The sequence below is a fragment of the Cydia fagiglandana genome, chromosome 22 (genome assembly GCF_963556715.1).
Source record: "Cydia fagiglandana chromosome 22, ilCydFagi1.1, whole genome shotgun sequence".
NCBI lineage: Eukaryota > Metazoa > Arthropoda > Insecta > Lepidoptera > Tortricidae > Cydia > Cydia fagiglandana.
The window spans coordinates 2,703,815-2,730,757 of NC_085953.1; the positions used below are offsets into that span (position 1 = coordinate 2,703,815).

The 26,943-nt window shown below is 41.4% G+C and overlaps 1 protein-coding gene across 1 annotated transcript in view; it reads right to left on the reverse strand.

Annotated features, from left to right (window-relative positions):
• Nucleotides 1–877: 877 nt before the first annotated feature.
• Nucleotides 878–26,943, reverse strand: part of LOC134675622 (apolipophorins) — a 39,305-nt gene continuing 13,239 nt past the window's right edge. Inside the window, exons 12-50 of the mRNA XM_063533950.1 lie at nt 26,598–26,760; nt 26,058–26,252; nt 23,996–25,447; nt 23,780–23,909; nt 23,247–23,622; nt 22,510–22,890; nt 21,995–22,160; nt 21,239–21,463; nt 20,565–20,746; nt 20,169–20,283; nt 19,689–19,845; nt 19,301–19,470; nt 18,754–18,899; nt 18,205–18,604; nt 17,858–18,002; nt 17,474–17,665; nt 16,540–16,778; nt 16,076–16,174; nt 15,785–15,838; nt 15,344–15,509; nt 14,842–15,023; nt 13,917–14,116; nt 13,154–13,283; nt 12,377–12,548; nt 11,680–11,798; nt 10,877–11,005; nt 10,182–10,325; nt 9,551–9,719; nt 8,721–8,926; nt 7,691–7,822; nt 7,447–7,551; nt 6,813–6,997; nt 6,048–6,279; nt 5,274–5,421; nt 4,724–4,864; nt 4,054–4,169; nt 2,903–3,142; nt 2,420–2,614; nt 878–1,785 (exon numbers count right to left, since the gene is read on the reverse strand). Of these exons, the coding sequence (XP_063390020.1) occupies nt 1,768–1,785; nt 2,420–2,614; nt 2,903–3,142; nt 4,054–4,169; nt 4,724–4,864; nt 5,274–5,421; nt 6,048–6,279; nt 6,813–6,997; nt 7,447–7,551; nt 7,691–7,822; nt 8,721–8,926; nt 9,551–9,719; nt 10,182–10,325; nt 10,877–11,005; nt 11,680–11,798; nt 12,377–12,548; nt 13,154–13,283; nt 13,917–14,116; nt 14,842–15,023; nt 15,344–15,509; nt 15,785–15,838; nt 16,076–16,174; nt 16,540–16,778; nt 17,474–17,665; nt 17,858–18,002; nt 18,205–18,604; nt 18,754–18,899; nt 19,301–19,470; nt 19,689–19,845; nt 20,169–20,283; nt 20,565–20,746; nt 21,239–21,463; nt 21,995–22,160; nt 22,510–22,890; nt 23,247–23,622; nt 23,780–23,909; nt 23,996–25,447; nt 26,058–26,252; nt 26,598–26,760 (8,116 nt within the window). The 3' untranslated portion in view covers nt 878–1,767. The remainder of the gene's footprint in view (nt 1,786–2,419; nt 2,615–2,902; nt 3,143–4,053; nt 4,170–4,723; nt 4,865–5,273; nt 5,422–6,047; nt 6,280–6,812; nt 6,998–7,446; nt 7,552–7,690; nt 7,823–8,720; nt 8,927–9,550; nt 9,720–10,181; nt 10,326–10,876; nt 11,006–11,679; nt 11,799–12,376; nt 12,549–13,153; nt 13,284–13,916; nt 14,117–14,841; nt 15,024–15,343; nt 15,510–15,784; nt 15,839–16,075; nt 16,175–16,539; nt 16,779–17,473; nt 17,666–17,857; nt 18,003–18,204; nt 18,605–18,753; nt 18,900–19,300; nt 19,471–19,688; nt 19,846–20,168; nt 20,284–20,564; nt 20,747–21,238; nt 21,464–21,994; nt 22,161–22,509; nt 22,891–23,246; nt 23,623–23,779; nt 23,910–23,995; nt 25,448–26,057; nt 26,253–26,597; nt 26,761–26,943) is intronic.

Sequence of the window (26,943 nt, forward strand, 5' to 3'; positions counted from 1 at the left end):
ACTGGGCAAAATCATCTTTGAAGCAAACGGCAATCTACTATTGCTCTAACTAAAGACGATATTCAACGTCAGAGGATATTTTTGCAGGCCAGGTTTGATTCCGCAGTCACGATTCCAGGAACAAAAAAGTTTCATGGGTTTATTCCGAAAACTGACGGACTTCTTGTAAAAAGAACGAGCTCTAGCATAGATTCTTATTGTAAAATAATAAAAATTATGAAATAAACTGGTTAGAATTGTTGACTTTCTTATTTCATTATGTTATGTTTAGAATTTACCAGCAGTCTTACTGAATACATGTTCTTATAAGCTAAACAGCTGCTATATGTATGTATACCAGTACGGTACGTCGCACTCAGGGCGACATGAATGTACATTTATTGACCTATTGTTTTAACCAATGGAGATCCCATCCTGCAACTTCTAGTGTATTTTGTACATACTTAGGGCTATATTTTGAGATAAAAAAAAAATAAAAAAAAAACTGGTTAAAGTTTTCGAAAAATGGTTTCGAAAAGTTTACTTCCGGTTTTAACCATTATTTTTTTTTATTCTTCAAAATTGATTTCTTCGCTGAAAAGATCATTAAAAATTCTATACAAGACGCTTGGTTTAATAATAAGTTATATATTTTAATTATACGATATCCGAGTTTCAAAAAATCGGAATTTCAATTACGGTAATTTTTGAAAAGCTCATAATTTTTAAAATAAACGTCACACATAAAAAATATTTAGCGTCCGGTTTTATACCTACTAGAAGAAGTACTAAACCAAATATAAACAAATTCGGGAACCTCACTTTTTTTTTCCTGTCCGCTTCATATGAAATGCCCCTCATATTAAGGAGTGAAGTTATAAAGTAAAACACAGAACTTGTAACATATTTTTTTAATATTCTAATACAATGTCAAGCGATTGGTAATTTAATACCTTCAGAATAATCGGCATTGATAAATAAAGACTGCCTTAAAACCTGACATGTCACAGAGTAGAGAAAAAGAGAGATACATAATCGATATTAAACTTTCGTGAGACATAATTTTTTTGAATTGTCAACGGTTTCACTCACATGTCGCCAATAGCGACTAAAAATTCAAGTGAGTGAAACCGTTGTCGTATAAACAATTTGAGAGATACATAGTTCAAATAATTATAACAATATACCTTGAACATACATTTTTGCTACTTAGACGCCATTTATCACATACGTAAGGCACATATAAAAATCGCTCAAGTAAGTCAATGTAAACTTTACCTACTTCAAAGAAAAAGTTGATTTGCGTAGGCCGTAGCGCTTAGAGGCGTTTTTGGCGCTATAGGCACAAAGACTTAACGACACCTCTTCAAACTCACAACAAAACTCTTCTTCTTCTTGTCTTCTTTCGTTTTTTGCATTCAAAGTGTTAATAAATAGAAAAAATCGGTTTTTTTTCTTACTTATAAATATTCGAATTCTTTCGAAAGATAGTAACTAAGCTAACTCTGCACCTAGTTTGACAGAACACAAAGTGGAAATTTCATTATAAACGTCATAATTATATTCATAGAAATTACACATTTATGATGACATTACCACACTTTTTAATTGCAAACGCCATACAGAGAGCTTGGTCTAATTTTAATGGCGCTTAAAAACTTTAAATAGGTACAGTTTAAATATTCTTTCTTTCTATACTCAATGATTGCCTAATAATTTTAATTTACACTAACAGAATGACTGATTGTAGGTCTAGTATTTGGTCGGTAGCACTAGATTAAAGTCGCTCTACTTTCTTCTGTGGGCCTGTGAACAAAAGAGGTTAACGATTAAAAAAAGAAACTTAAATAATAGTAGGTTATGTGACTGCTACATAATGAAACGGTTTATGGAATTGGTTTATGAAATGAACTAAAAGCAAGTTTCAACATCACACAAGTGTTTTAATGCCTAATTACGTACAGTTAATATATATGTCGGCGGCCGATCGTAAGATCAGGCAGATCGTAATGTTCCTGTGTATTGTTTTGAGGACAGTAACATTAAACCACTATATAGGTAAGATTAGATTCGTTAGGTTGCTTCAGATGCCCGGAGGGCAAATTGTCCAGAAATAGGAGCTCCGCGTAGCGGGGCTCCGTCGACTCAGGGAACGAGTCAAAAAGATTTTCACGTTTCACGATATGCCTAGGAATTTCACGTTATGCCTGATCTTACGATCGGCCGGCGACATATACACTGATTGATCAATCCACATATTATAAGCTTATCTGCAATATTTGTTCATTTTGGTCATAAAGTTGAGTGTAATACGACATAATTCTTGTACTTGTCGACTGAAAAATTAACGCCTTATGCAGTAAATTCCTTTACATGAGTAAGCTAGTATGGCTGGCTACTATGAGGCTACAGCAGTTTATGAGAGACAGAAGATACTTACAGCTTCCTTCCTGCTCTTGTTCACGCAGAAGGACCGAGCGAGGAACGGATCAGCGTAACCGCACGTGCAGTCCTGGACGAGGTTCTGCGAGAGCAGTTTATGCGTGATGGCACCAGCTGCTGTTTGGAGGAACTGCTTCTGCTGGCCAGGGTTCAGCTTCAGGTAGTTGGTGGATGAGAGTGTGATGCCGTCCGTCTGAAAAGAGAAATTAGTTAGTTAATCATCATCATCTCAGCCATAAGACGTCCACTGCTGAACATAGGCCTCCCCCTTAGACCTCCATTCGTACCGGTTGGAAGCGACCCGCATCCAGCGTCTTCCGGCGGCCTTAACAAAGTCGTCTGTCCATCTTGTGGGTGGACGTCCTACGCTGCGCTGAGTTAGTTAATAAATACAATTTACTCTGATGCCGAACATGATCCTCAGACATGAGGAACAAACCAGAGAAAGAGATACCCACGAAACTAAAGCCAAAGGACTTACCGATTCAGCGAATTCAATGCAAGAGTCTCTACGGATATCCAAGCTCTGCCTGAGCTGCTCAGACTCTCGGCTCTGCTTCTTGTCTCCCAGCAGCAGAACCGCTTCATCAGTCCATCCAACGACCTGGTCGGGGCTCTTGCCACCACCGATCTGGAGACCCTCGGTTACAGTGATCAGGGTGTGGGTGTAGGCGTTCTCGGCGAAAATGGTGTTGAAGGCTTGGCTTTGGAAGAACCGGACCTGGGAAAGATGTGTTGTTAGAATCTGGCCATGAAGAAATACCTAAACCTACCTACTAAACCTAGAGTTGTTTAGGTTTTGGAAAGAATTACTAGTACACTAAACATGTTGAGAAGTGTTAATATCATCAAAATCCAATGGAGTTTTCAATTAAATAGGTTCCATGGTACCAAACAAGCAAACTATTCATCTGTCAGTAAGCTATAGCATCTTAATTTGACTAGACATTTGACTAGACGTAGATACTTAATCTAAATACTCTAGACTGATGTCGGTCATAAGGCTGAATGCAATTTAAACCTTAAATTCGAAAATGTACTTATAAAGGGAAGTTTCTTTTATGAAGCCTGCCGTGTCCCACTGCCGGGCAAAGGCCTCCCCAATGACCTCAAACCAGTGTTTTATCTGAACACTCATTCAAGAAGGAGTCTAGCTTATCCCGCCATTGCTTGCGGGGTTTGTTAGATCTCTGATTCGAGTTTTCTCTTATTCGACATTACGGAAAGAGAGACCTAAGCCCTCCTACCTGTAGGCGCTCAACGCAGCTAGCCAACTTTATTGTCACGCGTGCAATAGAGTATTTAAGACCAAGTTCGGCCTGGCTAGCCACATAAGGGCTCACGTTAGACAACGTCCATAATGTTTATTTATGGTCGCCGTCATGGATGACGATGAGGAGGACTATATGGGCATTTTCACTTAATTGAACACCTTTAACGGCCGGTTAGCAAACGTTACAAAACTGACAGTCAATGTCAAATCCCATACATTTTGTCAGGAATGTAACGGTTAGACGTTACTGAAACACAACTTAAATCGCGCTTAACTAGTACAAGTTAAATGAAAATGCCCATATGTATATTATATTCGATATTTGGCAGACGTGACAGCAGCTAAGAGAACGTAATTACCAATAAGTCCTGAGGCTTGCAGTACTCTCCAACAACGTTAATGGCGTGCTTGACAGCGCCGGGGCGCAGCGGCAGCTCTAGCACTGAGTGGTATCCAGCCATCACGTTGGTAAGACCTGGGATAAATAAAATAAAAAGATGAATATTAGGAGAGAATTCTACACAGATCACCTTCCTACAAATTAAGAAAAGAAGAAAAAACAAGTGATGGTGAAAATACAAGCGATCAATAAGGCTCAATGTTAGAGCAAAGTAAAAGGAAAACTGATATTGCGGGTAGGGAGAAAATAGATTTCTACATAATTTCAACATGATAGAGTGTAAGTAAGTGGGTGGATCAACTTTTTTGTTGTTAATGTTGTTATTCTGTCCCGTCAGCTAGGCGACAATGCATAGTTGGTTGTTTGGTTGGTTATACTATGTGCTACTAATATGCTATGGTCTGCGTAGAAAGAGAAGAGTCGTAGAATGTATGGGCTCCCCTACATTTCAGGACTCTTTTCTTTCCGCATAGACTCTAAGAAATGGAAAAGACTAATAACTGCCATAGTTAGGTTGGTTGTTTTAAATACTATAAAACGAGATGAATGTAACCAACGACAAGAAAAAGTTGATTCACCCATGTAATGCCAGGGCATAAAGATGGTAAAGAAAATATCAAAGCCCTTACCGAACAATCTTCTTAATTCCTCGACAAAGTCCAGAATGAGCCTCTGGGCTTGGTCTGCCTTCTCACAGCCGGTGACGATGTGTTTGACGTGCTCTGCGCGGGTTTCGTCGTTGAACTGGACCTTCGCGTTCTTCAGTTTCACTACAAAAAGATAAAAGATAAAGTGTTGTAACGCTTTTGTTGCTTCTGTTGGTCTTCTTTTTTGAGAGAATGCCCAGACCTCAAAATCAGGACGAATGGAAGAAGAGGGCCTTTGCCCAGCAGTGGGACACAATAGGCTCACAATAAAAAAGTAAGTATAAAGGTGTAGAACAACGTTACAGTACCCTTCCCCTCCCCCGAGTAAGCCTCTACTTTGAAATAGATATATACGAAAGAAACGGTGTCCAAAGCCTCCAGTGCCCAAGGCTGGGATTGAACCAGTGTCTGCATTCTCGATGCCATAAACATTAGGCCACCCAAGTCATGGTGGCATGGGTCGTGATTTCTCGAATATATGATTTTTTAAAGGCTTTATTTTTAGATTTGTCTAATGACTTTGAATACTTACGGTCAGTGTCATAAATGACAGGGTACGGGAACTGAGGTGTGATTCCGGTGAGGAAGATCTTGATGTCATCGATCTTCTTCGCCTTCAGGGTATCCACCAGCTGGGAAACCAGCGGCACGGCCAGCTCCTTGTAGCTCTTCTCAGTAGGCTGAAAACAGGTTCATGCTTAATTGTTGCTCTATTTCGTTTGTTTTATGAGCTGGAGCTATATAAACTAATTACAGGACTAGATAAACCTCATATCATTGCATGTGCAAAGTTTCATTACAATCCAACGCGTAGTTTTAAAATGAGAAGCTAAACCCGTTTGTATGGGAAGGTGAAATTCGGCCTAGCTTGCTGGGGATACTTAAATACTAAACTATCATGCTGGGTTAATACCTTAGCTTACTTTTGGCTTTAGGGTTTTAGCGCCATCCAAAAGTTTTTATGATTATTACAGAATTGCACTTAACAGAAATATCGATGTACCGTAAGTCCTATTTTGAGGATTTATCACTAAGTTTTTTGTGGCTTCGACTCAATCTTACGACACCCAACTTTAGGTAGAGTCTGTGCAGAAAGAGAAGAGTTGTGGAATGTATGGGGCCCCATACATTCCACAACTCTTCTCTTTCCGCACAGACTCTACTTGTCAGTAGAAAAAAGGCGCAAATTTTTTATTTTCTATGGGAGGTCAAACTTTCGTGTCTAGATTATTTTAATTTCTGCGTTTTTCTACTTACTAAGTGGGTGTGCCAGAGTATATGTCCTCTGTTGCTTTAGACAGCTTACCTTAGTGGTCTCAAAGGTAACAATGATATCAGCCTGTTTCTTTGGCAATTTCAGCTCGTAGCTTTCTCCTAAAGTCCTGGGTTTGTCGGCATCCGTGCATTGGACGCAAGCTGGAGGTAAAACAGCCGGGAGCAGGCCAGTGAGGGCGAGGACAGCGTAACCGCGGCCGAGGTCGCAGGCCTGGTGAAGCGCGTTGGCACCATCACCGGTGACGGCGTGGATGCAAGCTTGTCTGTTGGGAAAGATTAGATTTACATTGCGAATACAAAAAGGTGACAAGGATGGAGTGATTTACATTAGATAAAAAGTAATCGTGAAGTCTGTTGAACATGCGCATCGATCTAGTAATTTAGAGATAAGATGATTATATGATTACTTCAAAGACATTCTGTTGAGCGTAATCATATATTTCTCGATTACGATTTTATATAAGTATGAAAACACTGTAAGATCGCTTATTACTATACTTTCTGATGAAGGCTATGCCTGTTTTCATTGTCATTTATTGATCAAAAGCGGTTTGGATGGTTAAGTAACACTGGTATGGGGCAGCGTCAATCACAAGCATCTCTTCCTGGCCGCGTAGCCAAGATGCCGATCGCTTACGCTCCATAGCGATCGAAACGCAACTGTCACTGTCACACTAATATGGAAGTGTTATAGAGAGACATAACGGTTTTCGTTGTCGAAGCGATAGCGTTTGTAACCTTGGCTAGGCCGGCTGGACAAAGTAAAACAAAAGAATAGAAGGATATTGGCAAGTACCTGAATGGAGCAGCATCGAGCACAACCGACAGCGGGCGAAGAGGCGAAGCTCCTCCGAAGACAGTTTCGCAGGCGGCTGGGAGCGCAGCGTGGTGCTGGTGGGCCGAATGTTCAGGAGTCTTCACTGGCTGGCAGCTGGAAGCCAGTTTGTAGGCGTTGCCGAATTCGCTCTCGGAGGTGGTGATCTGGGGAAATCGAAGTTCAGAAATCGCGATTAGAACACAGATGGATAGAAAAGGATATACCAATGTAAATATAATTTTTGAAGTCGTCTTTAACGAGTGTTTTGGATTACAATTTAGAATATCAGATTTTTTAAAATGCCATTTGTGTCATTTTATCGAGTCAGGCCAAATTCGAGATTCTTTGAAATTTATGGAGATGTTTATGAAATCAAATTTTTGACGGTTAAAGGATGACTCACGTTAGACCTGGCCGTGTCCGAGCCGGAGCTTCGTTTACGGCACCACGCGCGGGTTAAGCACCACGTTATTACCGATCAGCCGTCATAGAAAAAGACATGTCGGACGCCCCGGCCAGGGCACGGTCCGGTCTAGCGTCGTTTGATCCTTTGATCCTTTGATCCTTTGATCCTTTGATCCTTTGATCGAGCACGGTTGTACTTATATCTTACCTTGCCGTTGGGCAGCCTGAAGTCATCAAAGGGCTCGTTGTTACCATCTCCGAGAAGACCACGGAGTTTGCCCAAATAGAAGCCAGACACCTCAACGTAGCACACCTGCGAAAAGAAAACTATTAGAGAACCATTCACTAAAACTTTACCATTAAAATGTACTGATCTTTATGACGTAAGACTGCTATAATGTCATTGAAGTTTCACCAATATATCAAAGATTATAAGGTTGAGTTTGCGTTACCTGCAGTTTGCTGGTGCAGATAGCCGAGATGCCGTAGCGAGAGCCGAGACCGATACGGCCGTTGGCCATCTTGTAGGCGAACACATCCTTCTCCCACACGGGGAAGCCGTGTGCAGCGCCGTTGTACATAACCTGAATAAGGATAATTGTTAGTTATTTACACATTTATAGAGAATTTTTATGAAAAGTTCAGCTTGGAACTTGGAAGCAGTGTTCAGATTGGAACATCAGATTGTTCGGCAACGCGCATGTAACACCTCTGGAGTTGCAGGCGTCCATAGGTTACGGAGACTGCTTACCATCAGGTGGGCCGTATGCTTGTTTGCCACCGATGTGGTATAAAAATTGTGGAAGTACCGCTGTCATATATTTTGTTCATTGGAATTTGAGGCTTAAGGTGGCTTCTACACTGTCGTTTGCCAAATTAGTCAAACAGGGAGGGAAACAGTGTAGGGTTAGCTTGGTCGGAGTCTATTTAAAAAGTTAAAACGGAGAGAAGAATTGAGGACTAATGTCTCAGCACATAGTAACTGGGCTAATTGTGAGATTATATATTAAAATAAATAAATAAATAAATAAATAAATATTATAGGACATTCTTACACAGATCACAGATTAACTATCTGATATAATCTGAGATTCAAAAAAGTTTGTGATTCTGTGAAGAGCATAGCTCAAATAGTCCCTGACCACTAAGAATTTGGATCGGTTGCTCTAAACCGTCTGTCAATATTATCATTTTATTTTAGAAGTTCCAAAGTTCACTGCTGATCGTTGATCAGTCTCCTAATTGTGCTTGGTGTACCCCTTACTTTCGATCATAGGTATCAAGTACATACCCAGTTGCGGATTTGCGGTCTTTGTCACCCTAGGCCCCAGGCCCTGTAGCCGCCTCTTTCTCCGCACTCATCATATTGACTACATTTTGAGTTATATCAGCGAATTTTTGTCACAATTAGCCGCCCGTAATATCTTGGCATCCTATGCCCGGGCCTACTGGGCCTAAGTGCAAATTCGCCACTGCACATACCTGTCCGTTCTCCTTCAGCTCAATAGACTTGCCATCCTGGTGTTCCAGGATGAGAGCCTTCGGGTTGCCGTTCTGCAGCTGGATGGCCAGCGTGAAGTTCCTGTCGACGTAGTCGTGGGCGAGGACGTAGCGGCAGTTTCCGGGGAAGGTCAGGTGGCGGCCGTCGAAGGTGAAGATGTGCTGGCCGTTGACGACCACAGCGCGGACTGTGGAAGTAAGATCAGATTCAAAATATTGGAAAAATCCTTCTTCAATTTGTGAAGTGGTTCAGAGAGATTTTCGCCATATTTTCTAAAGCGTTTATTAAGTAGCTGATTAGACTAGAATGAAATACCGCGATTTTATATCTCATTGTTGATGGCAGATGAAACAATCGATCACTTGTAGAGAACAGCTTTGACTGCTGCATAGACTGGAACCAGACTAGTGTCTTGGCAAAGGACCCAAAACTAGGCTCGCATTATACAAACTGCTTGTTATAATGTTGAACTTTAAATTAACCTTTTTTCCGGGTAAATCTAAAGTTGGCGAATACATAATAATATTTGGACTACTTGGATACAGTTATTTGAAAGAAGTTCAGGTAAACAAGGATTAATATCAACTAAAAGAAGAAGACGATGAACGTATGTGGGGCTTCCGGGCGGAAACCGTCCATCTGGGCGTTCCAAATACCGCTGGAGTGACAAAGCCGAAAAAGACCTGTCCGCCCTCGGAATACCCAACTGGCTAGAAGTGGCGCAGAATAGGGCAGAGTGGCGCTCTCTTGTGTCAGAGGCCAAGATCCTCTTTGGGTCACTGAGCCGGTGATGTATGTAATATCAACTTACGCTTAGCAGGGATCTCATCAAGCGGGTTCAGGCTGCGTGGGCGGTAGGCCCTGAGCAGGGCGAGAGCATCAGGAACGTCTCCTCTCAGGAACTGGTTGAGAAGGCTGAAGGAAGCCACGCCGGAGATGGACGGTGCGGAGAAGCGGCCGGGGGCGGTGAAGAAGGCGGTCTGGAAATAGGGTGAGTTGTAGATCATCAACAACCTCAATGATAAATACGTCTGGACAGGACTTTCATTTTACTAAAGGATTAGGACTGCCCTCACACTAGTACTGATAATACCTACTGAGAATAATCTTGGCTTCAATAATTAGGATTTATAAAACTTCCGTGTTTTTAGAAAATTATAAGTTCAGATACGAATAGATAGATGATTTTTTTTATATAATTTGCTGGCTTCTATCTTTGTTCCGATTGTGGCTTCCGTAGAAAAAGTTTTCATGCCAAGTGCTACGCCAAGTAGGTATAGAGGGATATGTATGAATTCTTACTGCCAAGTTTCTGCAAAGTTAGCGTGGTAAGAGTCTAGAGAATTTTGATTCTTAATGTTTTTCTTCCGTTTCGAAAGATTTAACTTAGACCTTCAAATTCAATCCTTCTGTAGAAATGTTAGTAGTAGCTTCCTACTCACCGGGTTAAGATTGACAATGCCGGGCACGCCAGCGGCGTTGACGCGGCCGCGCACGAACTGAACCAGTGACGTCAGAGCCACGGCGAACTTCTCGTAGATCTGGCGGATCTCCTTAGCGTCGTCGCACTTCTCTTGCTTGAGTTTCTATAAGAAAAGTCAGGCTTTGGTTAAGGGTCTTTAGGAAACCATACGAATTTGAAACCACCACTTGATCCATGATCATGTCTTTCGTATTACACTGGGATGTTCGATTCGCTGGAACCATTCAGTCGGTAGATTAATTAGGATGGATACAATGATACTGAAATGAGAGGAGACTTCCTGATTCCTGAACATATACTTAATATGAAACAGAACTTCAAAATCCGCGGGGTCAGAGGGAGGGGACGGCGTGGGGAGACAGCGAGAAAATGATATAAATTTTGACAGATCTTAGTGATCCATGATTCGCCTTTAGCTATACTAGAATATTAGGAGAAATTTGCTCGGTGAGATTACAGTACAGAACAGCTCAGTAATAGGGCCAGTTGCCGTAATATAAATCTCTAATTTCCGTTTTATCACGGTGTCACGTAGACAGGAACGACCATCATATCCGTACAAGAGTACGTAGAACACTTGAAATTTTGTACTGTTCCGTTTACGCTGGGCAAAAAAAACACGTGCCTTTTCAAGTGATAGATGAAGATAGTTACCTTCTGCACATAGTTGTGTAGCGCCTCCACGAAGGCCTTGGCTTCGGGAGTGGGGACGACATCCTGGATGGCGTTGTAGACGTTGTTCAGGAGACCAATGACCTGGTCGGGCACAGCCAGCTCTTGCCACTGTAGACAAAAAAATACTTAGTAACGGCAACGAAAACAAACTTAATTTGCATGCAGCGTGCAGCACGGTGCGCCGCAGTACGCGATACACGGCCGTCGTGAACGCTGCTCGCACTGTTAGTGCTTAATAAAGGAGACCTAGGCTCTCCGAAACGTGTCGCGCGAGTGATTTGTGAAAACAAGTGAGTCTAAACCGTAAAATTATTAAATAAACTTAATTTGTTAAAGCAATTTTGTCAGTAACAGTAGTTTATAATACATCCCTCTTTTGATATTTTTAGCAATTGAAAATACAGCATGATTATTTCTGCCTTTGCTCTACTGATAAGCGACTTTTGTCAAATTATATCACAAATTTACTATGGCTCTAGTACCAGATATAAAAAATAAATAGTTTGATATGTTCCATAGTGAGTCAAGACAAAAATCACTCTTTGATGTTGTAAGCAGTGAATAGATTGACGCGTTAGACTGACAATATATTTGTAACTTTCATTTAGTTTTTATTGTTACTTAGTTTAGTTAGTCGTAAAAGCATAAACTTTTATGTCAGTAAAGAAAATAACCCACTTTGATTGATATTTTTCAGTGAACTTTATTGTCCAGGTAATAAGGGTCATGGTTGGTAGCTACAGCTGCTAAAAGCAAGTGATACAATTTTGAAAAGTACGTACACTTTCCTTGAGGGTCTGCACGAAGGGCAACTCCTTGATCTGCTGGGTGATGGCACTGCAGATCTCTCCAGCTCTGACGCGGAACTCCTTGAGCTGGGCCACAACCAGGCGGGTCAGGTCTGTAAACAGATGGTTCAGGTTATAAAATAATTCTTCATCTATTTTTTTTTTATCTTGTTACCCCCTGCTGAGGTGTAGGGCTCGCATTCTGCCACTGCCGGGAAGCTTGGGTAACCTCCTCCCATCCCATCTTTAATACAATTATAAAATAGTACCAAGAAAACAAAATCTAGTTATTTGGACGTTGATGTTTCTTTTAATAGGGCTATCTTCAATAAATAGTCAGTAAAATAACCAGAACAGCCTCAGAAATGGTGTTTTTGTATATGTTTATGATCGGATATTGATATAAATAAGACGACAATCGCAAACATAAACAAACAGTTCTGAATGATATTACAGACGTGCTTATTGAAAATGCTTTTAAAACGTCGAGAAAGTTTCCGAAAACTTCGGTTGATATGTGCAGCTTACTGTACTTATTAAGTTAAATCCCATTTAGTTAATTTGTGCACAGTATTTTAAATTAAATTAAAGAACCTTCAAACAAATTATCGAACTAAGAAGAAGAAACAAATGAAGAATTAAGGAGCACATCACATTTTCATGATGCTGTTGAAATTCTTATTCCACTCACCCTTGAATATCTCAGCAATTGTGTTGGTCAGCTCCTGCAGCTCAGCCTTGTGCTTCTCGAAGAAGTCGGTGACCAGGGCAGCGAAGTGCGCCACCAGGTCGATGAGACCGTCCAGGTATTCACGGACCAGGGCTGCAGCGGTCTGGTACAGCTGCTTGAGCTGGGGCTCGATCTGGAAAGGAATTGTTGGTTATGGATTGATTTTAAAGAATGAAGAGTTTGGAAGACTAGCAGTAATGAGTCATCCCGTTCCAGTACTGAGCTCATTTTATCACAGGTAAGCCGAGAGTACGGAAATTACTATTCCATCGTTCTGTTCTGGAAGATTAGCAAAATGATTCTCGACATGAATATGCAGCTGACTGCTGCAGCCTGACTATAGGCTAAGTGCTTAGTATTCCACCTTAGTACTACCACGCTATACTAACTTACTTGAAGTAGCGAGGCTACTGGCCGGCGACACAAAGAAAAACAATAACTGACAACTTCAGTGTCACCACGAATCGCGAAGGAAGTAACATATCCTAATTTGCAATAAAACAGTAAAAACCTTATTTTAAGTGAGTGTAATAACCAGGAAGCAGCCATCAACCCGCAGAGGCCTCTGCCAGCCAGTAAGCCCAGTTACCTTCACACAGGTTAGTATTGTAGGTATAGCGCATAAATTACAGTCCACACCGGCTTTATGCCATACGATACTGTTACTTTTGGTCGTGTTGATGCTATCATATTTGATGAGTTTTACATTTACATCGAAATCAATAAAACTGTACTTACGTTCTTTTCGTACAGAGCTTCGATCTTCTGGCAAGTTTCTTTCAAGGTGGCATACGTCTGGTCGACCAGGGGTTTCGTGCTCTTGACAATATCTTCGATGGTCCTAGCGATGATTACGTAGATTTCTCCCCTAAAAATAATATAGGTATAAATAAATGAAAGGCCACATAAGGGGACATATGAAACTAGGAGAGATAGTGAGATATGGAACATGGGAGCCAAGGAGGCTAGTATCTTGCCCGCGAAATAAACTACCCATCTTTTTTCAACTATATTAATTAGGAAGGGACGAGTATTCGAGTTTGCGTGCGTGTTCTTAAACTCAGGCAGAGGCAAGCCTATAATCTCCAAGGACCCCTACAATGATTGGGTTTACGCCGCTTTTTTCTAATAGTTTTCTGCCTTGGTCGAATTTATGATCCATTTTTTTGGGGAATTCCCTTCCATCCATTTACATTTAAATACATACGTGTGACATGAACAGACAAGGAAAGCAAGAGTAAAATGTATTGCTTCTCTTTTGTCTTTCAATGAAACGCTTTTACATTTTCTGTTACTCAAAGGAGGTTAATACCAAACTAAACACGCTATCTTAAAAAAACTTGATGGGTCACTGACCTGTCCCAATGAGGTAGAGTGTGTGAAGTGCGCTTGTGTGTGAAAAAATTTACAGAATCTGAAATTTACCCATCGCTACCGTTGCCTCAACAGTCACCTCTACCGTTGCCATAAAGGAATGTAGGTATAAGAAAGGAATACTTACAAGAAGTGGAAAGTGTCCTTCAGAACCTTGTCGTTGGCGATCTCTTGGTTGAGCTTGGAAAGCTCCTCCTCAAGGGACTTCTCAATATTCTTAGCGGTGGGCTCGACACGCTTGAGGGTGTCCTTGAAGTCCTTGCTGGCCTTCTCTCCCAGCTCCTTGATGCGGTTCTCCAAGGTGGCGAGGTCGTTCTTGAGGGCATTCTAAAAAAAACCTATATGTTAGACTGGAAAGCTGGTGATCCGATCTAGTATTGATATAATTTAACAGGTCTTTAAACTCGACTGTAATTAAAATTTATAATAGTCCGAGGTTAGTTTAAAAGCGTTTCAACTGCTTTCTAGCAATTAGCGCCTGAAAATTACAATCCCCCGTACCAGAAATGTACTAATAATCACTCACTTTTAATAATACAGTAACTTTATACATTTCGCGTTTGCGTTAAATCCGGTAGTTCTGATTTTTTGCAGACGTGTTTATGATGTTGGCCCAATGAATAATACAAGCTGGTGACTTCGAGCGCTGAACGCAACTTTGTCTAATATCGAGCCACGTTACAAAATTCTACAATTTCACTGGATTATAATCATTGAATAATTACTTAGTTGTGTGTTTCCTTCTTTAGAGAGCTTTGGAGTCGCTAGCGAAAGAGGAGTTGATTCCTGCTCCAGGTCATTCTTGATGAAAAGGTTATCTATTACGATTCAACGCGGGAACGCAGCGAGCGTGTTGAGAACTTTTGCGCCTTGTATAACTCGTGGTGGGTTATATTTGATTAAGTGTTATTGGTTTGGTTATTTGTGCATTTATTTTATGATGACTTGTGGTTTTGTCTTTTGTATTTGACGTATTGTTCTTTTCTTTTGTATCTTTTTACTGAGGTGTGCCAATAAAGAGTATTCTATTCTATTCTATTAGTTGTACTCACCACGAAATAGTTGAAGTTCTCCTTGGACACGCCGTACTCGCTCTTGACCAGGTTGCCGTCAAGATACAAGGCTCCATGGATGATGTTCTTCTTCTGGTTCGGCAGCACGATGTCAGCGCTGATGTCAACGCGTTTCTCCGGCTCAATATGGCCGACCACGGTTAGTCTTCGGCCGTTGTCGTCTACACAACAAAATGGGATTTGTCAATATCGTAAATAAGATACTGTTATGGTTAAAAGAATCATCGTATTCTCTGAAGTCTAAGCCGAAAGTTGTAGTAGATGGCGATCCACATAAAACCAGCAATAGTTAAGGTAGAAATATTATAGTTCTACGTATCTTTGAAGTCCTGTGACTTGACTAGATCGAGAGTTGTGGTCACAGTTACTGAGAAGTTAAATATCTTCATAGTGTGGAGAAAGTTAAAAAACTAAAGGGAACTTTTAAGTGAAATGGAACCCTAACAATGAACTAGTAAAAAGCGTATGATAATAGACATACCACTGTATCCAGTAGTGAACTCGTAGTACTGGAAGTCCTGGATGATGAAGCGTGCGAGCACGGGCTTGCCCTGCAGCAGGCTGACCTTCAGGTCACCCTTTTGCAGGTTCTCCTTCAGCTCAGACTTGGCTTCCAGGTCGATGACCTTGACGAGGGGAGTGTCAACCTGAAAAGAGAAGGGTTGGAATTAGATATTGATCTTCGAACATTTAAACAGAGCACAGGCTCATTTTCCCGCGCGGCTGTATATAAAGTCCTTAAAGCCCTAACGACAGCTGATCTCCAGTAGGAGATGGCACTGGAAGAAGAAGATAGAAGCAGTGGTAAATTATTTGTGAGTCAATTGGATGAGTAAGTTCGTCGTATTGGGGATTTTGATATTTTTCACAGATTGAATACAACTTTCGTTATTTGGTTCCACAATAAGGATAATTTACTTACCAGCAGCTTAACGAGAGACGGGCTGGCTTCCAAGAGGATTTTCGTTTCGCGGTCCTGCAACAAAAACACAAATTAAATGTTAGGTCAGGACAATAAACGGAAAACTTATTTGGTGATGTTTTTAGGGAAAGCGATAGGCTGTTTGTAGAGAGAGTAATAGAGAGAGAGAGAGAAGAGAAGGGAGAGATAGAGAGAGAGAGATTTGTAGGGAAATTAGAGACAATGATATTGATCGTTGCCATTTCCATGTTCTTACGTTGCCTAGGTATAGTAGGTAGGTTTAATACTTACGTTTCCAAGAGTAGGGTGAGAGATGGACGCAGAAGATTCGAATTTAACGGTGTTCTCGGCCGGGGTGTGGAGTCCTCCCTTGACCTTGATGACGGCCTCCTAAAAATGATCAACAATGAATTGAATAAAAGAGTACAGATTAATTTAATTACACAAAAGGGTGCACACGATACACGAGAGAAGATATTTAGCTCTGAAATCCAGAGATGGAAAAGGCTATTTGGTAGATGTTATTGAAAGTATATGCTGTCATTAATAATGCCTATGAGATCATTAACAAGTAAGCATTTGAATCATTCTTAAGCGCTTCTTACTTGGTTAAAATTTTCAGGTATCAATATAAAAGCTCCAATCTTAAGATTTCAAATGAATTTCTATCTATTTCTATCACCCTGAGTATCAGAATGCCACTTTGTGAACTCGAAGCTCTTATCACGTTAATTTCACTTTGGAGGATAACTTACCTTGCCCAACTTAGGATGGCTGAAGCCCAGCTCAGCAATAGCACTATGCGACTTGTCAGCACCGGTAACATCGACACGGAACCTGGCAGCGGCCTTGTGTTGTGGCTTGTTCTTGTCTGGATGGAGCTCGATGTGGCCTTGAATGGGGAACGGCAGGGCCTTGTCCGTGGGATAGGACACGACGGACTCGAGGGCCAAGACGCGGGTGGGAAGGGTCAGGGTCACGCCGGCGGGGTATTCTGGGGGAAAAAGGTTAGTTAGTAACAATTTCCCACAAATCTTCTATCGGTCTCTAGAAATGTTAGTTTTTAATAGTTTTCTATTGTGGTCGTGATTCTTGGTGAGATTAAATGGAAGTTACTATCTTGGAATAAAATACTGATAATTATCGCCGGGTGACAAGCAAAAGTCACTAACTAACACCATTGAAATTATTGGACAATAAACCGTGTTACGGATGTGTTAAAGACCCGGGTATGTCCTTAAACCACGTCCAAGACCACCGGTGGACGGGCAGCAGCGTCCCTCAAATTCGGTGTACTCGACTGCGATCGCCAACCCGCCTGCCAAGCGTGGCGATTATGGCATTCACCCCCCCATCATAAGGGGGAGGCCTATGTTCAGCAGTGGACGTCTTATGGCTGAGATGATGATGATGAAACCGTGTTAACCAGTGTAATAAAGTGCATTGTTACTTTAATTTTTTTGACAGTACTTAGTGACTTTTGCTTGTCATCCGACGTTATGATAATCGTAGACTTTATGTCTTTGCAATCAAGTTACGCGCGTAAACGCGTAAAATTTTACAAGCATGACTTAAATTTTCAATAATTTAGCCCGTCGACGAAATAATGTCCTATTAGACCCTAGATTGTGATAATACAAGTAAGTAGCAATGACAATTGACAAAAATTTAATTCATAAGACTACTTACTGCCTTGGTCAGGAGTGCTGTACACATGGAGGTGGTACTTCTTGTCCTCCTTGTTGATGTGGAGGTCCAGGCTGTACTGAGGCAGCTTACGCTCCGAGACCTCGTTGTTGATCTGCAGACCGAACTCGGGCGCGAAACCTAACTTGCGCAGGTCAACGCCTAGGTTGAACGTGTGTTGGAAGACGCCAGGTTCTGTTGAGTAGAGAAAGTTGAAAATTAAATAGGAGAATTAAATTGAAAGGAGAAAACAAATCGTTGGGAAATCGAAGCTACTTTCTTCAAAAGCCGTAGTAAACCGAAGTAACTCTCCAGGTCAAGCTGCTGTGAATTCTATTAGGTAGGTACTTTAACTGAGATTTTTGAAAATAATTTATATGTACTCACTCTGGACGTTGATCTTGGAGTGGAGCTCAGCGTTAGCGCACTGCTTCTTCTCCTCGCAGTAGACGTAAGAGTTCTTGTACTCTAGATTGGTGACACGGGACTCAGCCACGTAGCTACGCTCGCCGATAGCCAGGTTCAGGAAAGTCTAGAAAAAATTAAGATATTGATAAAAATGAAGAAAAATATATGACTGTGGATTATGAGAAAAGACAGAGGATGGAAGAAATAAAATGATCAATCCTTATTTTTAAGAGTTAATTAATTTGACAAGCGTCGTACATTACTTATAAGAGTATCAACATAGCAAGTTCATGTCGATAGTATCTGATATTTTTGTTGATTCTTACCTCAACTCCCTGCTCGTTGCCTTCAGTCAGAAGAGTGCGGATGTACTTGAAGTTAGCGGACTTCTGCTCATCCTTAACCTTCACGGATCCAGAACCTTCAATGATAGTCTTCGGGCCTTCCTGTTTGCTAATGAACGAGGTGCTACCACTGAGGATGTTCTTTCCAGCGTTGGTGGCATGGAACTCAAGACGCTTGCCGCTTCCCGCGTCCTTGCTTACGATCTGGACATTGTAGTTCTTCCATCCAAGAGCATCAGAGTTGGCCAAGGTCTTGAGGTTGATGTCGTTGTTTTGGATCTGGGCTTCAGATACGACGTCGAAGCTGACATCCTTGATGTTTTCTATCTTGATTTCGGCCTTGCCTTGGTGTTGGTTGGGGTATTCTCCCTTAAGGTAGATCCTGCCAAACAACAAATGGTAAGTTTTGTGCAAGAAGAAAGGAAAAGAAATAAACAAAAATATTTTTCTGTAAATATCAACTTGGATTACATGATTGGGATGCTGGATAAGAAATGGAAAGAAAATACATCAAAGAACATTTTCTTTTACCTGCTAGTCTTCGGGCTGTTGGGGTTGGTGTACTTGACATCCACCAATGGGTGAGATTTAGAGTACACTACGAGTGACTCGGTCTTGTACACGCGGCCGTCAGCGTCCACGATGATGATGGAGCTGAACGTGTCCGGAGACGGGGTCTGGAAGATAATGATAGAGGAAACATTTTGAAACATTCGTCATGAAATTTTGAAGTTATAGTAGTTTTAGGGTGGCCAACAGTTTATCTAGTACCCAGTTACATTAAAAACGCCTATTAAAGATGGACAGAGACCAAAGCGATCCATAATCGCTCCGTGTAATCTAGTTTTGTGCGGAATACTTAAAAGAATGCAAGATAGTAATACGGTGTCTGTAGAGTGTAGATACATTTTAGCACTGCCCATTTCTATGTTTCATGGATACACTTTGCAGCAATTTTTTTGGAGGCGATGGACGGTTAAAATTTGATGTCATCACGTTTATATCCAGGCATTAAGGTGAATTTCAAATCAACTATGTATATCTTATTTAAAAAGATATGTAGGAAAAGATAAGATACCTTTGAGTTGATGCTAAGTTCCAGTTTCTTGAGCTGGTCGTTCTGAGGAGTGTTGGCCCTGATCTTGACAGCGTATTCCTTCTGTGCAGCAGATGCGTCCACTGCGATGTTGGCGCTCTTGCCCTTTCCGTATACTGCCTTCACTTCCGCGCTTCCGGTCTTCTTCTCGCCTATACAACAAAATATATTTTTAAGAATATTGTAAATAATAATGTATACCCTACTGAGACTCCAATTGTCGAGAGAGATTTGTTATGTAGAGATATACTCCATTCTCCAAATTAAATATCGTAAATTTGAAACTGTCATCTCTTAGACCAAGATTTAGAATAGAATAAAATATATTTCTTTTTACCATCATGGCTGTTTGTAAATATGAAACATTTACCTTCCAAATCAGCCTTGTAGTTAAAGTCCAGGCTCAAAGGATCGACATGGGGCACCAAGACCTTGACTTTGGTGAAACCGTTCTTAGGTCCGACCTTGCCGTTAGCGTCGAATTTGTACACATCAGCGTTCACTTGGACCGACTGGACTGAAGAGTACTGTTGAAGAAAGTAAGAGTTAGAAACTAAATACTACTTACAAATATTTAAGAAGATTTTCAAAAGGTTTTCTTTTGTATGTTAATGAAGTTACAGGCAAAGTTATGAAACGAGTAGAAAATTTTTTGTAATTCTTTATCCAAACAATAGATGTCACTTCGAAGATTGCGGATCACTTCTAGATGATATTAGCTCAGGGCCGAGTACGGTTTATCTACTTGAAGACTAACTTAGCAGTGAGCGATAAAAGAGTGCAATAATGATAATTGGAAATGACTAAAGCTATCAATGATGAATTACGTAAATGTTAAAGAGGTACTTACTTCGAGGTACACACTCTTGCTCTGAGGTACAAGCCAGAGCCAGTTGGAAACGATCTTGATGTCGTGGGCCTTCTCGAATGGCAGACGGAAGCTGACGGTGCTTTCGTCGAGGTATCTAGAAGAAATATTTAAATACGTCAGTTCTATTTATTACTGGATATATTTGAGGATTCTGAGATAAGTAAGCACACAGACTAGATATTACATAAAGCCCTCAGACTAGTTATAAGAAATCTAAGAATTATAATCGTTTTAACTCTGAGCGTGCTGATTGCTAGTTATTCCAGTGTCATTGAAAAACTGTGTAAACGTTTCAGCAATTATGAGCATGAGGCATTTCAATGTTAAAAATTCCTTGTGCTTAGCGTCTTTCTTTAGGTAATAATTTTGACTTACTTCTTATCACCTTCTCCGGTGACCTGGAGTTCAAATTTGCCGTCCAAATCGAAACCGATGTCGTTGCCGTAGCTACCCTTGAGTCTGTAATTGTCAGAGCCCTCCAACGAGTCAGGGTTGGTGTAATCGATGCTGCCAGACAGCGAAGCGGGGTGGGGGATCAGGTTGCCGTTGATATCAGACTAAAGGAGAAACAAAAAGGTTTTAATCGTTTACGGCGAAAATGATCATATAACATCACCTTTTTGTATTTTTTTCTAATGAAGAATTTCTAGGATTTAAAAGAGGTGATGAGGTTTGAATAGTGTATACTTATTTAAAATCCATTTTGAATAGACAACATTTCGCAGACACATATAGCCAATCAAAACGAATGGGACATTGATAAAGTAAAGTACCTTTAGTTTGGAATGTAAAAAAATTGAATGACAGTTGTTTTCGTGAAATTTGGTGCCCGGTGTAGATTATTATTAAGCTTCTTAACCCTTTGAACACCATGACTATCGTATGCGGCGCTGACTCATCACTGACGGTCAAAGGGTTAAATGAGCCGTGGAAAAAGCCAGGACAACGGAAGTTAGAAGAACTACATTAGTTAAGTATTTCAAAAACTCTTTAGCGTCTACTGGACCGTAAGCGAAATGTATGATTTAATAAGCTTTAGCAATAAGTACCTTAAGTTCAAGTTTGCCCTTGTCACCAGATAATTGATTCTTAATGAAGAACGTGTTCTTCAGCTGCTTGCCATCCTTGAGAGACAGACCAAGCTCGCCTTCGTAGTGGTAGACGTCCTTCTTGAAGTTGCAGTTGTTCAGCTTAGACTTGTAGCTAATTTCGGAGGCCGCTCCACCACGCTTGACTGCGTCAGCGAGAATGATTTCAGCGTGGCCGTTGTACACCTGAATATAAATTAATTAATTTAAATTAATTCGAAATTCAATGTCATCTTCATCAACAGGTTAAACTTCCTCTCATGGACTACGGGCCTTGTTTAAAACCATAATCTCTACTCATTGGTGTCAACATATAGCAAGTAGTAGTCCACTGTGTGTAGGAGTTTTCTAAAGTAACTTTTACGTTATGTGGAGATGACAACTGGATGGACGTTGTTAAGAGCTAGGGCGGAAACCAATAGGAAAAACCGTTTATCAGCAGTGTTACGGTAGACGTAAATATGGTCGCCCTAAATTTACTTGGCGACGTTCCGTGGAGCAAGAGTTGGGTGTATTGGGGATGGGGCATGTAAAATTATATTGTTATTAATAAAGAATTGAATTGAATAGAATTGGGATGGGAGGAGGTGACCCAACTTACCCAGAAACGGCGTCAGTGGAAGACTATGATTCGAGCCCTACACCCCAGCGCGGGTAACAGGATGAAAAGAAGAAAAAATTAAGGCAGACTACACATTTTTTCGGTGGTATACTTACATCATCCTTGAAAGTGATGTCACGGTCGAGTTTCAAGCTAAGCAGTCTCTCAGTAGGCAGGACGATCTCAATCAGCGCCGCGGTCTTGCCAGCAGCCTGGGCGTTGATGTCGTTGTTCACGTTCACGTTCAGTTCGGTCCTCTTGCCGGCGTAATCCAGCTTGTTCCTAGGAAAATAATAATTGACTTATTGAAAAGAGGTTTTTGTTGTAATGTTGGCTGTACACACTCGTGGAGAGCCTCTCACCGAGAGTCTCGGCACCGCTCCGATCCAATCGGAGAAGCGGGAAATGAGACGAATAGACGAGCGTGACGAGAGCAGTACATACACACTCGTTCTCGGTCTGTCTCGGGGTGTCTCGACGAGTGTGTACTGACAGCCAGCATGAAACTCTTCAACAGCTTTTGAAACATCAGCAATTTCTTCTATTTTTCATAAAACAAGACCTCAAAATTATGATTTAAGACAACTACTTTGTTTCACTCTTTAAACAAATTTTCACTTGTTATACTTACTTGGAGTCAACAAGCTTCTCAGTGGTCTTCGTCTTGGTTGAGAACGAAACCTTATCCTTGTTGTCCTTCTCGAAGTTCAAGAACACATCAACGTCTGCGTTGTATACCGGGTTCTTAACTTGGAACTTCACATCAGCCTTAATCTTGCGTCCAACGTTCTTGAAGTCAACCAAAACGGCTCCGTTACCCTTGCCGTCGGCGTCGGTGACAGCGTATTGACCGTTAGCGCTGATGGTGTCCTTGATGATAAGCTTGAGCTCTCCTTTGGAGTTGGCTCCCTTGACGACTTTGAGAAGCCAGTCAAGGATGGGACCCTTTGAATAGGCAATCTTGGCGTGGGATGAGTATAAGTTGTTGTTGTCGATTACTCCGAGGTCGAATCTGTAAAAATACACACAGCAAATTTAATTGAATTCTTTCAATTAATGTTCTACATGTAAAATCGTTACGTAATGGTAAGTTGTTTGCTACTCAAAAATTGTCTGGAATCTCATTTTCTGTCATGTAACTTTGATCCTATTTGATTTATAACTAATAAGGAGGTGGTACTAGTGCTCGGCGCGGTCCCAGTACATGTCATCTTGAAACTTAAGTCATTGTCAATAGAGGTTACAGCAGGCTGTCATCTATTGGGCATTAGCATGTCGAGCACTAGTACCACCACCTTAATAGATATCTCTGTTTCTTTCGCAATTATTCTCGTGATACGAATTATTTATCAGTTTAGGTTTACTTACGTAATGTCTTCATTCTTGCCGCCGCCAGCAATCTTCAAATGACCAACGGCTCCAAGATGCACGTCATTAGGCTTGTTCTTGTGAGTGACAACTCCAGAAAGCTCGTATTTGCCAATGTTCTTGACAGCAATGTAGTTCTCCAAGTTGGACTTGTCAGCGGAGACGATGTCACGCTTAGCGAAGACCTCAATACCATTCTTGTCAGCATTAGCGATCAGTTTCACGCTGTAATCGCCGGGGTGTTTTATCTGAGTTCGGGCTTCTAGTTCGAATTCGGCCTTCTTGTCGATGTACTGTCCTTCGATTTCAATGTCGACCTTCTTGGGGTCAACTTCACCGTCGAATTTGACCTTGATGGGCAAAGCGTGGACCTCGACTGTAAAGGAAAAAAGTAACTTGTACCGGATATGTATGTACATATTTATATTCTAAATAACAAAAAACATTCAGCCGAATTGAAGTCGGTTAAAAATGAACACCGCCATCACCATGAAAATGCTATTTATAATATGGTAGCGCATGTGTATGTTTACATTTGTTTTTGGTGATAAGGCTGAACTCCGAAGGCTTGGTGTGATGCTTCAAGAGCTGGTTGAAGGTCACGCGGTTGCGCTGGTCGCGCAGGTCTCCACCATATAACAGGTCAAGATCGTTATGGATCACCTGAAAGTTGAAAAGTCATGTTGTTAACACTGAAGGAAAAAAATTATAAAATTGAGTCAAAATGTGATGTAAGAATATTGACTTACCGATTCACCCCATTCAGTGTGTCCGCTAGCCTTGAAGTTGACGTAAGCGTTCAAAGTGTTCTGGAATTCGAGTTTGAAGTCGTGGCCCTTCAATGATCCGCCCAATATCACGTTGTGCTCTCCCTTCTTCGCCTTCAGGTCGATTTCGCAGCTGTTAGGCTCATGAACGTAGTGTCCGGTGATATCAACAGCCTCATTGCTAGGCAAGCTAATCTTAATGCCTTCAAGCGTGTATTTCGATTTAGGTCCGTTAACTTCTCTGACCAATTGTCCGTCAACCTTCAAAGACTGCTTGCCCTTACCACCAGGCAATTCGTATTCAGCGACGGGCTTGAACACGCTGCGTTGCTCGTTACCTTGAACGTTGAAGCCGGCACGGGCGTAGTATTGGTCGTTGTCCAAGTTGGCTTTGACCAGCAGGACATATTCACTGGGCTTGGTGAAGATCGAAACTTGACCGCCAGCCTTCTTGATGGGAGAATCCAGAGCCAGTTTGATGGTTTTTTCTTGTTGGTTGTTGACAAGCTCTCCAGATACCTGAGCGCGACGGTTCTTGCCACCTTCAGCCTCGAAGAGCAACTCAAAACTGCGGCGTTCAGGATTGTCACCGCGCACGATACCCTTGATGTGGTAACCGCGGAGGTCGTTCTTCTCGACGACTATTTTGACCTTGGATGATCCAGTCAAAGGATAACGGGCAAGGAACTTGGAAATCGAGTTTTGTGCCTCCGGACCAGAAACAGTAAAAGGCACGGAAACCTCTCCGCAGAAAGTGAGGCCGATGAGGCCAGACAGCTGATCGAAGCATCCACTGTAGTCCTTCCTGTCGGCGTCGATCTTGATCGGGATATGTTTCTCTTGCTGTCCTTTCTCAGCAGTGTAGTAAACTAAGTCATTGGAGGCGGTCAGGATCTCCTGTTTGTCAATTGGCAGGGCGAATTGCAGATCGATACCGTGTCCGTTCTCAAGGACTTTAGCGATGAGGTGTCCACCAGTAGAGGAATGCAGGTTGGTGATGACTTTAAGACCGGTAGCGACGGCATCAGCGTCGACAAGGAACAGTCCAGAGATTTCGATATCAGTGCTGGGTACCAGTTTAATGTCGACTTTAGCGTTCTCAGGGTTGCGGAGGATTTGGCGGATATCAACGTTGGTAGCGATATCGATGCGAGCAGTGGCGGCACCGATGAGGTCGAGTTTCAGGGGAAGACCGGTGGAGGTAGGGTAGACGAGCTCTGCATCCAGGAAGAGAGCGTTGGCATGGATTTCCTTTTGGAAGTGCTTGACTTTGTTGATGCCATCGCTGAGCGAGTGGACTATTTGGTCGAGAACGTGGTTGAAGTCGAAGCCCTTGTCGTCGCCAAGGGAGAGGAATACGGCGTCGGTTCCGAAAAGCTTGACGTAAATGTCGAGGTCCAACTCATTGTGGTAAGAGTTAGATTCAGCCTTTACCTGTGAACAGGACATTTTTTTTAGGTAATTAATAATCTACTTATTTCTTCTTTAACTGACTTTCTCAAGTCGATTTAGAAGCTTATACACGGTGTAACATGAGGAAACCGAATAATTTTAACCACGCATTTCTGAGCACTATGTAACAATAAAAACTTGTTTTTTTTTTAAATTAATAATATCTCTGAAACTAGGCGAATATCAAAAAAGTTTATAGGACATTTTTGTCTCTAAATATGATCAGAAATACGCTTTTAAAATTATTCGGTTTACTCATGTTACACCGTGTATTGTAACATTTATTTACGTACAATATATATACAGTGGTACAACTAAACGAAATTAATAACTAGCTTAAATCTAAAATAGGCCCCTGAGGCATTATTGTATCAGAAAAAGCATAATACTACTTGTTTTAGAGTATATGGTTAGGTACTAACGTATGTAATCATAATCAAGAGACTTATATCAAAAGTGTGGAAATACAAAACTGTGTTTAGATATAAAAAAGTACTCAACGAGTCGGAATTAAGTACTTATTGCATTTACAGCATGATGACCATACTTAAAGCATCGTTCACAGACCAAGAATATTCTTAAAGCTACTTACGCGGTTGTCAAAGCTGTCAATCTCAGTCTTGATGGAGCGGCGTCCACGCACACCATGGTTGACCTTGTCCTCAGCTTCCTTGAACCTCTTCTTCAGGTCGTCGTAGAGGGACTGCGGGTCCTCGGTGCGGAGGAAGCTGCGGGGGCCGAGGAAGTGTTCCACCACGCGGTCCAGGTTGCCTTGACGACCTCCGAGCTGAAGAGGAAAGGATCTTATAAAAGCACTTGAAAGGTAATATACACAAAAAAACTAAATCAAAAACATGATCCGATCCAACGACCAATTTGTCGATGAATTACCTAGAGTCCGTCTTAACTAACTATGCACAGACTTCAGAACAAAGTGAGGGAGTGTCATTATACATGCTATATATTCATAAAAAAATAATGATGACATTAACACACTTTGTCATTTGTAAGTGGTCCGACTCTTAAGCCCTACCAAATAAAGTCAATTTTATCTCTTTTTTTAAGTCTAATTTGAAAGACTCATTAAATATAGTCGTAGTAGTCTGTAATATTTTTTGATTATAATAGTTACCTCGAGAAGGTTGAAGTTGTGTCCGAAGACCTCGGTGGTCAGGTTCAAGCTTGCGGAGCGAGGTAAGAAAGAGTTCTGCGAATAGATCACGCTCTGCTCTACGTTGCCACCGACGCCGAGAGCGTCGATGTTGTAGGAGGCTTCGCGGTAGAAGGAGTATTTCCTGTTGGAGACAAAATTTGTAGATAAGTTGGAAAAAAAAATTAAAAAGGAAATATAACCAGCATCGAAAATGCTCAAATCTGGGGAAGGCTTTCGAAAAAAGAAGAAGCCAAAGAAAAGAGAGTAAGGTTTAAAATGCTCAATTCGTGCAATATATTATACATAGAACAGACAAAAATAATAA